Genomic DNA, 13,054 nt, shown 5'->3' with positions numbered 1-13,054 from the left:
TGACCAGGTATAGAATGGTAATTTTCAATGCTTCCTTTTTTTGCTGCAAAAGTACTGGTGGTAGAAATCTTTTCTTAATTATGTCTCTGAAGTATTTCAACATGTTTGTGCACGTTCTTTGCCATGATTACCATTAGTCTTGTTTAATGTATCTTAAACTTACATAACATTTTGTTCAGTGCTGCCAGTTTTAATTTAGACCCTAAATGGGTTTCAAGCAGAGCACTTTCTATGGGATTAAATTAGTTCCCAGCTGAAGGTATCACTGAAGGTGCACACTTGAGCTGCACATGCGTTGCATAATGGAAGATGAACAGAAAACAATTTCTTGCAACATGTTGCATCAGCTTTTTTCCTCCAACACTGATAAACAAATATGTTGTTACTAACAAAATAGAACTCGAAACTAAGTTTAAAATAGGAAAAGGGAAAAAGTAGGTTATGTGTTGCTGGTGTTTAGATCTGCATTTTCTGGTTCTCGAAGAGACATCTGTGTGTGCTCAAACTACTTTTCCCCCGTCTGCTTTAGAATGTTGGCTCTCTTTCCCTTTCCCTTTCATGTCTGCTTGAGGTAAATGGTAAAGAAAAGTAAATCCAGACAAAACAACATTCTACATGTTTAGCGGGTGTGAAGTAATTATGCATTAGTGGATATTTTGTCACTTCAGTGACAGCTGATTGTTTGCGGTTTTAAGTACTTGCTTCTTTCTTCTTCCCAACTGAATGGGGAAATAGTTTTAAACAATCAAGAGTATACTTTTCTTCATTTCTTCAGAACAAAAGTCCCCCTCCCACGGGTCTGCCTATTTGTGTGTATATGTGTGTGTATATATGTGTCGTGGTTTAAACCCAGTCAGGTAGCTTGTTCACTCACTCCCAGTGAGTGGTACCGAACTGACAACAATCGAGGTCCGTGTCCGTCTCCCCCCCCCGCCTCCCCGCACCGGGGCTCTCCCCTTCCCCGCTCCCGGAGGAACGGGGAGGAGGATCGAGAGAGTGCAACTCCTACGGGTTGAGACAAAAACAGTCCAGCAACAAATCACCACCGCTACTATCAGCTAAAACAATGATAAGGGAAAATAACAAGGGAAGAGAATACGATACCACCGGCCAAGAGAAACGAGCTCCACCCGGAAACCCCTGTCCTTCCGGGTCACTCCCAGTTACCCCTCACCCCGGGCATGACGTGCTGTGGTATGGAATACCTCCCCGGCTAGCCCGGGTCAGGCGCCCCGTCTCTGCTTCCTCACAGCCTCCCCTCCTCCCTGGCAGAGCATGAGCCTCACAAAGTCCTTGGCCAAACCAAAATATCCTTGTTATCAGCTCTGTTCCCGAGCTGAAAGTCAAAACACTGCACTGCACCAGTTAACACAAAGGAAAAACATGACTGCTACTGCGGAACCCAGGACATTATGTATTTCAGATAAGTCCACGTTTCAATCTACATGCAGTTCTGTGAAACGGGAATAGCTTTCAGGAAGAAAAACAGGGATGTAGGGTAGAGGATTTAAAAATGCTTTGCATCAGCACAACAGACATGCATTAGCATTGTCTGTCACAGACAGCGATTGAGGTGATCTGAAATACAGGAGACAACCTGATGGGACCTTTCGAGTCTGAACTTTGTTGGTACACATGCTTCTTTCACATGATGAGAAAATACTTGGCTTTCTGTTACTCAGAATTTGTAAAGGCGGTATTCGTCGCTCTGGCAAAGAGTGGCTTGCTGCAGTACCTGGACAGGCTTAACCACTGTGGGAGGGTTCTGCCGTTGTTCCAGGGCTGTTAATGCAGTGGAGGGCTGAGACAAACTTGGTTAGTGAGTATGTTCTGGGAAGTGAAACAGGTGAAACATGGTTTCAGAAGGCTGACTTTGGATCAAGACATATTTAAGATGGGAAAAAGTTCATTGCGTTCTGAAAGAAAAGGCTAATAATAAAAATCACAGCACTAAACTCCAAGTAATACAGATCCTTTAGCTTCCAGGGTGATAATTTCTCTCTGTGTGTGTCTTGCTTTTTTGAGCTACTCAATGTTGACTGCTGTGAAATCCTTTCTTCATCTCTCTCTCTGTGGTTCTGTGACATCAAACCAAAAAGCATGTGTCAGTTTTAAATAGGCCCTTGTGAAGGGAGAACCTGAAAAGGGTTGGGATGTTGGTCAGCAATAGCATGTTAGTACTAACATGCATCGAGTGTTTTTTTTTTTTGTTTGGTTTTTAAAATTCTATAAGCCATGGTCCTGTCACAGTTGAGTCACTGCTGAAATGGACTCTTGTGATCAGATGAAGAAGATGGAAGAGCATCACTTTCGATAGCTCTGTAATGTGTAATGTTATCTCCAGCATGGGTCAAACTGTGTTGCAGAAATACTAGTAATGTAATGTCTCTTGCCTCTGAGTCTTAGTTTGGGAAGATGTTAACGGTGTTATGTTGGGGCTCTGCAGTCACATAAGCATCTGGTTCTAGTATTTCTCCATGGCTTGTGTGAATTGGCTAACTTAAAGTCTCTGAAGTCTCATGCTTGAAAAGATGAAAGCCTTTGGAAAAAAAAAACATCTTCTCTGGTCTTTTCCAAATGGAAAAGTTTTAATCTAACTGAGGCATTAAATATTTATGAAATGTAGGATTTATCAATGATTGTGTTGCAGCCCTTCAGGCTTAAGCAGGTAAGAGTAGCCACAGTTTGTTACAAAACCTTTGACTGTTTGGTCTTTTGCGTTCCAGCTGTGGTTACTAGTTTCACAACCACTAGAGGAGTGCAATTGGGAAGCTGGTGAGGAGGGGCAATACTGAAAACCGGTTGTTTGCCCTGTACAGGCAGAGTTACCATCCTGAATCCTGACTCAGCCCATCCTGGGTTTATCTCTTTGTATAAAATACTTTGCTTAAAAACTGATTCCCCCCCCCCCCCCCCCCAGTTTAAAACCAGCCAAACCTCTTTTCGTCTCTCGATGCTGCAGTAGCTGAGTAGCTTAATGCATAATTTGAGTTAGGCTCTTGTCTGTCTTTAAAGACCCAATCACATACGGAAATCCAGAGAGTTTAATTGTTAAACGGAACATGTTTGGAATGGGTCACTCATCTTGAATCATTTCTCTCACCAGTCACAAACCTAGGCTCTTCACTGACTTCTGTTCATATACCAGAACTCATAATGTTTATTGCCTTCTCATGGGACAACTAATTTTTAACTCTGGGGTGTTTTCTCGTTTGTTTTGTTGAGCACCTGGTTTTATTTCCTTGTTTAATAGAGAACAATTAGTGATAAGGGTGTGATTACTTCATGGAGTGTCACTTCAGGATTTTAAACAGTAGTTCATGGTGGTTAAAAGGTCAGCGCTGGTGGGACTGTAGAGTATTACCTCGTTATTAACAAGTTGATGTGTAGCTCTCCTTTTACAAGGAAGCTGGTCATATGTACCTATGCTTGGAGAATAATGGCAGGCTAAGGGGAGAACAAGTGTTGCACTGTTGTTGGGCCGTCTCTTCTGCTCAGCTTTTTCAGTTTAAGGCTTTTTAGAGATAGCTTCGGATGAGGGAATGATCTTGTCCTATCTTAATTAATGCTGGCATAAAAATGCCCCAGGTAAACTAATTATTCAAGTGGTATAAGCCCAGTAGAATTATTTTATGCCACTTGTTTTCCTAGTGGTGATGTGTAAAGGAGAAAAATAACTGCTTTCTTTGTTCTGTTTTTTTTTTTTTTTTTTTTTTAATAGAGAAATTGAAACTGCAGCTTTGGTGTTATTCTTCACACTAAATATTAATATCTCTTCTTAGGAGATACTTGTAACGAAACCCATCCTGATGAAACCAGTACAGCAAAAAACAAATCTCAGAAGAGAAAGGCATATTTAAAACTTGCTCTTAACTTGACTTTGAAGTTTTTCAGTTACTTTTGAATGACTTGAAATATTCATTAAGTTTCACGTTAAGCATAAGGATTCTATTCCTTCAGTGCCAAATATGTGATGATATTTAAAAGGAAATAAATCCTTCTTAATGCATTTACTTAATTAATACTTAAGAAAATTCAGTGAGAATTAAATATGTTAAATTATGCAAAAAATCAGCATATTTTAAATCTCTCAATACCACATTATATTTAATTTTAAGTATTGAATGTAAGGCTAGCAATCCTTGCTAATTAAAAATAATTTAAATTGTATGATATTTTCTCATTTAGTTTTCCTTTTTACCGATGACAACATAAATAAATAGTAAAAGCCTACCTTTGTGTAGTGTGATAAATCTCGAATGATTCATGTATTGGTTGTGGATGAAGAATTGCAAATGGTATTAGAGTTATTTCTGTTTCAACAGAGGGCACTCACGTGCTTTGAGGTAACACCAAGTCACTTTTGTTTTCGCAGTGCTTAGAATAAACTGGAGCTGCAGAAAACAAATTCAGTGGGTTAAAATATATGAATGTAATTTGGTAGCGCTTGGGGAAAATTGGTCATTGTCATATTAACATTTTCATTTCATGTTCCTACTAATTTTGTCTCTGTGCTTTGTTTCTGTGGATATTTTACAGTACGTTGAGGCAGTGCATTCATTTTGCCTTGACCTGATGCTAATAGATGCGTTATTATGGCTTTCTAGCTGAGTTGCTATTAGTCTGTTAAGATTGAACAGTTGTAATAATGAATCAGAATTTAATAAATACATTTTATTTTTTTTTTTTTCAGCTAAAAAGCCAGTAGAAGAATCAGAAGAAAAGAAAACAGTTCAGGCAAAGAAAAAGATTAAGGAATTAAGGATTTTGGATTCAAAAAGCGCACAAAATTTATGTAAGTGATGTGAAATGCATTAGGTGACTATCTGGCATGTACACAGACAGGTTCTAAATGGTCTTTTTAGTTTACATGTACAATATGCCTTTTCTAAACACTGACTCATGAACATGAGGCTTTGGCTCACATGTTTCACATACGTAGGATTTCAGTTCACTATATAACAATTCACTATGTAACTTCCAGTTCACTATATAACTATATAATAGTGTATTTACATCTACATCAGTTTTCTGTTATGTTAATGTTAATGAACTATATGCTTTTGTAACAAAATGTCGATTCTTTCATTAATTGCTTTAGACTGGAAGTATAACTAAAGGATTATCATTGGTTCAGGGAAGGCTAGATGTTTATAGGGTTTGTGGGCTGGGGTTGAGAGGCCATTCCAAAGGGTTCTTTCTGGTTAAAGCAGTGGAGATATGGAGCTTTATGAGGGTTGTATTTTTAAAGAGAAAAATATTCCAAAAGAGGTTAAGTTGGGTGCAGATACTGCTACCAGAAACAGTAAGGAAAACAGCCTTACCTCTTAGTTTTAATGTTCTGATTCTCTCTTTAACTATGGAGGGAAATCAATCATCAGGAGTAGTACATTCATTTATTTGAATTAAAAATACCATAAAATGTCACTAGTCCAACTATGCCCGTGGCAAATGAAGTGTGTAAAAACCAAATCTGTGCATTGTTTATCATCACATCCATGAGCACATTTTCTTAAGCAGAAAATTAACAATGACACAAGTGATATGAAACTTCAAGTTTTGAAAATGTGGATGCAGGGAAATCAGCCACAGTAGGTGGATTGAATATATACAGCATTTTATTGCAATGGTATGTATATGCATCTGTGTTAGGAATACTTCATATTTATTGGATGTTGAGATGTTATAATATCCTGAGATGAAATTGCTTTGAGAACTCCATCTTTGAAGTGTATATACATTGCCTCTTGTATAAATTCAGTTATCCTAAAAAGTGGCAGTTAGGATAATTTCTTTATTCCTTTGCCCTGCTCTTCATTATTCTTTTGATTCTCTCTCTAGAATGTCATATAAATATCACTCAGCCAATTGTAAATGCAGTACAGCTATTCATACAGGGTTATGAAACAAAGAAATATTTGATAAGGTCTTCAAGTGGCTGAATAAGTCTGTTTAAGTAGTGATGCAGATGTTGCCATTCATGAAAATAGGACTTTATTGCTAGAGATAAGTAACACTCCAGGGAGCAAGGGAGGCTGATTGAACAGTTAAGTGTTGTCATAGTTTCATTTCTTAGGAATGAAATTCATTGGAAGTCGAACTGCAATAAATAGTCCCATCTAGCACTTGTTTTATACAGAAAACTTATTAATAGTGAATCCCTTTATTTGGATCAAGGTAGGAATTTTTGGTTTCTATAAGTTAAGTTTTCCTTCTTATATAAACTTTTATGGCCTTTTTGATCCTAATGATTTATTATTGAATTTCAGCAATATTTTTGGGTTCTTTCCGTTTGCCTTATGAAGAAATAAAAAATATTATCTTAGAGGTTGATGAAGAGAAACTGAGTGAATCCTTGATTCAGGTATGTGAAAATTGCTCTGGTTTTGTTCATATTGTTCATAGCTTGTTCTCCATGTAAAATATTGTAAAAGCGTAAGTATTCAAGTGTAAGGTTAGTGTAGGTTGTGCTGGATATCAGCCACAAGTGCAGCAGTTGTGTTTACTGTGTTGTTTATTTCACTTCTACTTTTGAATAGGATCGTATGTAACAGTGGCTATATTTAAAAGACACCGTTAACAAAGGTACTTTTGAATCTCTCGGTTTATGGAGCTTATATCTGTTAATTGTAGTTTATCAGTGTCAAAGACCAGCATTTTCCAGGTGTAGGCTGGTGGATGATGAAGTTTCAGCAGGCTTCTTGTGGGAACAACTCTGCTTGTCACTAGTGACAGATGAAACTATCTGAATGTTTTAAGATACTGCTATAGCCCAAAAAAAGTCTGTAAATCAAACCTGTGCTCAAGCTGGTTTAGTCTTATTTTGATCCCAAAATTTCTTAGCTGGAGAGAAGAAAGTATGGAATATAGCTTCTTTACATCCTTCTCTGACTTCCTCACAGTAGGAGGACAGCAATTGCATACGTTGCCCCTCATGATCTCTGAGGAGTGACAGAGTGCACAATAAATATGTAAACCTACAAATGATATGCAGATGTAGCACACCAATGGTACTGATGTTAAATTGGTTTATTTTATTATCATGCAGATTCAGGTTCTAGCTAACATACTGGTCCTTAATTTATCCTGTCCTCCTTCTTTGTCGCCTGCCCCCCTCTCGCATTCCCTTCAAGGCTTTCTAAATTCATTTCTTCTTAATTTTTTGGACCTGCAAAGTGGTTGTTCCAGGGACACTGGACTAAACTGAGTTGCCACAGTTAAGAAGAGTATAGCTTCTTCAAATTTCAACATGAATGTTCAATAAAATTACTGTGTTGCCCAATGTGTGGTGTAAATGGAATTCTATTTATGAAATTAAATTTGCTTGTCCTTTGCCTGCAGTTTTTCTTGTGTCACTAAGTCCCTCCTACAAGTCTGGAGTTTGTTTCTTTTGAGGCTGTAAAAGGAAGAGCTGCTGTTGTGTCATATCTCAAACTACTGCACTCAACAGCAAGACATCCTGTTATATTTTGTTATTGTGTCATATTCTAAGATTTATAGTACCTAAAGTAATATGTTTGGAAATCCATATTATATTCTCATTGATATTTCATTTGGGAAATCCTTGATATTTTTTTTTTGTTTGTTTGTTTTAATTGCTATGCTTTAATGCTTTTGGAAGTTCCCATTTGATGGGAAACAGTTTCCAGTTGACTTTATTTGATGTGTTTCACTATGGTGTCCTGCTTCAGGCCATGTCAGCATGAAATTGATTTGCATTTCTAATCTGCATTGCTAAAAATATCATCTGTTTGCACTGAGTACGTCTTCTTACAAAAAGCTTCTGCCCGTGATAGGTAGTATTTGAAAATGAAAAGTCCTAAATTCATGTTCATTGATCAGGGAAATCAGAACATTTGATTGAGAAGCCTACAGGATGAGCAAAGTAAAAAACTCAGCAGGAAGAAAAAACCTACCTTGAATACCTCAAACACAGAAGAGTTCCATATTGGTATAGTTACTTCTGCAACAAACGTAGAGACATCTTGAGACCTAGATTAATAGCAGTAGGATGTAATATGTTCTGCTGAAGTATGAGGTCTTGCATGTTAATTCTAAAATGCTGGAAGCTGATTTTGTAATGGTTGCTTATCAGCTGGAAATGATTGAGATGTAATAGTGAATCTGTGCTCAATGGGACAAGTATAGCTACCACTGGTGTAGCTGCATGTGGAGCAGCTAAGCCCTTACCTCACTTGCCCTGGCATACTTCCCAGTGTGGAGGGGGTGCAGATTGCCCTCCCTGGCCTACTTGCAGAATGAGAAACAGCAAATACCTTGCAGCTGCCCAAGAACTGTTCAGTAGTAGCTAAAACATCAGTGTGTTATCAACATAGTTTTGGTCACAAGTCAAACCGGCACCGTATTGGCTGCTATGAAGAAAATCAACTTCATCCCAGCCAGAGCCCATACCATAAAAAAGGCAAATGTGATTGCAAGGTGTTTCAGGTCAAGTATTTCCTGTAGAGAGGATAATTATGCTTTTGAATAATGTACCTCAAAGACCTTATCTAAAGGACTCAGTTTATTTCTCAAAAATTAGTTTAAAATGGAGAAGCTGAATTACTGAAGTTGATTGAGGGATGGAGAAACAGTCTACAGAAAGACGCTAGGAAAGATTGACTTGATTAGATTAGCAATATAAATAGCTGAGAGAGGATAGAGCTACATTAGAACTAGATGGGGAAAAGAGTGATGTGCTGAAGCACTGGGGAGAAAAAAGAAGTTGCCTAATTAAAAGGCTATGTTAACACCAGAATAGATGTATATGAATTCATCATGAATGCAACTATCTAGAAACTCAGCTGCCTATAATCTTCAAAAACCTGAGGCTTTGGAGGTTAGTTTGTTCCTGAAGGGAATGGTCTGGCAGAGTTGCTCCCAATAGTGGAGAGATTGAGTTGATAATCCAGAGAAGAGATTCCTTCGGTGTTCCTAAAGATGTTCTTACACATAAAGATGCATTAGGGTAAATGGGCTATATCATTTATTTCATTTTCAGTCTAATCTGGTTTGTTTTCATTCTAATCTCCCAACTGAGTTATTAACTAATTTGCCAGTTTAACAGTTTTCAGTACTACTGATTGGAAAGATTTTACAAAGCAAGCCTTGCTTGCTTTCATGCTTAGCAAAACCTGTGCTTTATAGAAATGCTCATGGAGAAACTGCTTTGTTCCAAGTATCAAAGCAATGAGAACAAAATGGTCAGAGCGTAATTGAACAGATAGGAAGGTGCTTTTTCAGTTATGCTTCTCAAGTCCTCTTTTCTTGCTGCTTTTCAAACTGATTGTAGTACATACTGAAATTAATTGGATTAATCAGTTTGAGTACATAGAAGGCTGTATACGGTTGAAACGCCTCCTTGAAGAAAATATCCAGGAAGAAAGGATTCTCAATTCCTAGTTTGTCCTTGAGAAAGTGAGTTGTTGTAAACATGCAGTTGTCAAACACCATGTTTAGCAGAATTCAGGGTGTTTTGATAGTGAGTGATGGTTTCAGCCTCTTAATGTCAGCCTTAGATTTCTGCTTTCTATGTATATGTAAGCCTTTATTTACCCTATTTTGATTTAAATTCACATCGTCATGAATACGCTATGAAACTGTTTCCTAAAGTACTGAGAAAGATTTGAGTATACGATCCCCGAATGATTTAGCTTCATTTTCAGTTATCCAATACAATTAATGAAAGTAAACATATTTAAACATATACATATATATATGCCCATGTGTATATATATGGAGCTGCACTGCTAATAGAGCCAATGTCTCCTTAGAAGCTCAGGGTAAAATGAGCTCCTCTGTTAGCTGTAGGCCATTTAGGGTTATGGATGAGGAAAAAGTAATGATCAGGCATGCTACAGATTTTGGTTATGTAGCTATAAAAAAGAGAAGGCAGGTTTAGTACTAGATAGTTGTATTTCTGCATTGATGGAAGAAATAATGTTTAATGTGTAATGAAATACACATTTCTGATAAATACTGTGAAATTTTAGGTTGCAGTATTTGCTAAATAGTTAGCCTAATGAAAAGAAGTATAAAAAAATACATTGCTTAATTCATGTCTCTAATCTTCAGCATTAAACAGTCAAACAGGCAAGAATTTCTTACAGATTCTTCTTTTAGAAGTAGAAGTAAGTGAGATGTGGGTTTGGGTGAATAGGAAAGGAAACATGCTTGGGTTTAAACATGAGGCTGCAGCTTAATAATAGTAGGACATTGAGGTGAATCTGTTCCTGTTTCTGTCAAGTATTTTGAGCTCTACTTACTGAGACACTCAGTAGCTCCTTGGTGTAAGTGTAAAGATATTTCCCCAAGAGGGTTGTTTTGTATGAGGATGCTTGTCATCTTTGGTTTTCCTTATTAAGATGGGTGATGTTTGATGCTTTCAGCTTGGAGGATTAAGTTAGCTACCACTTGCAAATTTGACAAATCAGACTGATGCCTTTCTCGAACTTGTACCTTAATGCTTGTTTTATCAAGCCTGGCAGAGTGATCAGTAATCAAATTCTCCTAACGACTAAGAATATTGCAGGAGTGATGGCAAGATTTGTATGCTGTGAAAGTAAGACATCTGTACCTCTGACAGTACAGATTTTCTCCAGTTAAGGTTTTTATATCTGGAAAAAAATCATGCTTTTATAACACTGGCGGTTTTTGTGATTTTAAAAGGCACATAACTTTCTTTTTATACCAGAGTCTTTTTTGTGACATAAACCTAAACATGGCCTTGAACACTGCCAGGGATGGAGCATTCGCAACTTCCCTGGGCAGCCCGTTCCAGTGCCTCACCACCCTTGCAGTAACGAACTTCTTCCTTATATCCAATCTAAACTTCCCCTGTTTAAGTTTTAACCCGTTACCCTTTGCCCTATCACTACAGTCCCTAACAAAGAGTCCCTCCCCAATATCCTTATAGGCCCCCTTCAGATACTGGAAGGCTGCTATGAGGTCTCCACGCAGCCTTCTCTTCTCCAGGCTGAACAGCCCCAATTTTCTCAGCTTGTCTTCATACAGGAGGTGCTCCAGTCCCTGATCATCCTCGTGGCCTCCTCTGGACTAGTTCCAACAGTTCCATGTCCTTTTGATGTTGAGGACACCAGAACTGTACACAATACTCCAGTGTTCTACTTTAATGAATGGTATTGCCAAAATTATCAAAAGAGTTAGTTTTTTTTTTATCTGTAACACATTATTTTCACTAAAATATGTGTTGTAATTAAAATCCTATTAGATTGCAGTTCCATAGACACTTTATTGCAAGTAAACCTCTAAACCTGACAGTGGTTCTGCCATTGCCATTTACTTAGGTTTGAAGAGGGTGGCTTCCTACAGTAGGAGCTTCTTGTTGAAGAACATGGATTTATCCCTTTTCTCTTGAATACCTTGGGACTCTTGTGTTTGTGTAGAAGAAAAACTGATTTCTGCATGAAGGCATTTTCTTTTTTCTTAGTTATTTGATACAGGTGTCATTGATCGCAATGTGGAACAGGGTGAACTTCATGTTGATTTTTCCACAGGTATTGATAACAGAAGTGTGCTACTTCTTTGGCCCCTCTATGCATATTAAGTGTTAATAAATTATTCAGCATACAGAAACAGATTGCCTCATTGAATGTGGTTGGGCGATTGTCCCCCGTCCCAGATCTTCCTAAGGGCATAGTAGGAAGGTGGGAGGTGCTGCGTTCACCTAGACCTGGAGGTCTCTCTGGTTCTCTTCTATAGGTAAATGTTTTTAACTCAGACCCTTTGATTTCTTAAGTGGCTAATGCTTGCCCATTGCGCAGTGTCCTCAACAATCTAAACTTCGACTGAGCATCTCTTTAAACAAAGTATTCTCCAGCCTTAATATAAATATTTAATGGATGTAGCGTATCTGTAGACATGGATAGGATTTCAAGCAAGTTGTGCTTTTTGCTGAGTTCCAGTATATTTGCTACCTAGATCTATCCGGTTTTGAGATGTTGCTGCTTTTTTTTTGTGTAAGGTGCTTTAAATGAAGTTTGGGCACAGCTATTTTGAATGTTTTAGGAATTCTGGGTTTTTTTAGTTAGTTATGTTTTGCTTTACACAGACCAGCTATTTCTTGAGCAGCATTTAATGAGCAAGATGCAAGCATGGGAGTGTGGGGGGTGGAAGATGGAGTATAGTTCTTCAGGGTCTGACAGCATCAAGGAGTTTCATCTAACTTTCAATACTGAGAAGGCATCCTTCAAATGAGATACTAACAGAGGTGCTGATGTCTATATTAAATAATTACTGGTTTGATTTGTTGTTTACATAGAGTTAAAGCTGCTTAAATAAAATAAGCTTACCATAATTTCCTCCTGCATTTCCGTGTTGTGATATTTTAAACGTGTTATTTTAAGACCTCAGCTAGTTTAATATAACTAATTTGATATAATATCTTGTTTGTTTTAGAACCTAGTGAAGACTCTTCCTGAGCAGAAGGAACTCAATGCCTTAGCCGAATTAAAAGATGAATATAATGATCTTGCTGAACCAGAACAATTTGGAGTTGTGGTATGTATTAGTGTCATAATTAACTGGAGAGATCTATTTTGTCAGATAGATTAAAAAGAAAATGTTGAGGCTTAAGTTAGTTTGTTTGGTGTTTTTGCGAGTCCTGCAGTAGGAAGAAGTTACCATCCATTTATTGACCAGTAACAACTGAAAATTCTCTATAAATACATAGTAAGTGCTTTCTTGAAGGAATTAAGGCATGCAATAAAATAAAGAATTATAATCCAATATAGTAGTAAAATATCTTTTAGGTATACATTTACCATATGCATACATATGGATATATTATATCTATATATCAGTATATACATTGTGCATACATTCTGCATTATATTTTGTATAATTACATGTATGTGTATGTATATTAAGCAATCTATTTAAAAGCAGTAGAGGAATGCCTTTTTCCCTCTTTGTCATGTAATACGCACTTGCTGTGTGACTAAAACACTGTGATGAAATGACAGCAGTACTTACAGCCCTCCAAAAAGATGGGATTTTGATCCCTGGGAAGGAAGGCAGGCTGAAATAATTGTCC

The 13,054-nt window shown here is 37.5% G+C and overlaps 1 protein-coding gene across 5 annotated transcripts in view; it reads left to right on the top strand.

Annotated features, from left to right (window-relative positions):
• The window catches only part of DIAPH2 (diaphanous related formin 2), a 235,640-nt gene that overhangs the window by 72,718 nt on the left and 149,868 nt on the right, over window positions 1-13,054 (top strand). For all 5 annotated transcript variants that reach the window (XM_062627438.1, XM_062627442.1, XM_062627439.1 and 2 more), the window contains 3 exons: window positions 4,694-4,795; window positions 6,270-6,364; window positions 12,418-12,519. In XM_062627438.1, coding sequence (XP_062483422.1) covers window positions 4,694-4,795; window positions 6,270-6,364; window positions 12,418-12,519 — 299 coding nt within the window. The remainder of the gene's footprint in view (window positions 1-4,693; window positions 4,796-6,269; window positions 6,365-12,417; window positions 12,520-13,054) is intronic.

This window comes from Pezoporus occidentalis, unplaced genomic scaffold, assembly GCF_034315485.1.
Source record: "Pezoporus occidentalis ecotype Australia unplaced genomic scaffold, CSIRO_AGI_Poc_V1 ctg30, whole genome shotgun sequence".
Lineage (NCBI taxonomy): Eukaryota > Metazoa > Chordata > Aves > Psittaciformes > Psittacidae > Pezoporus > Pezoporus occidentalis.
This window is presented reverse-complemented; position numbering and strand designations above follow the sequence as displayed.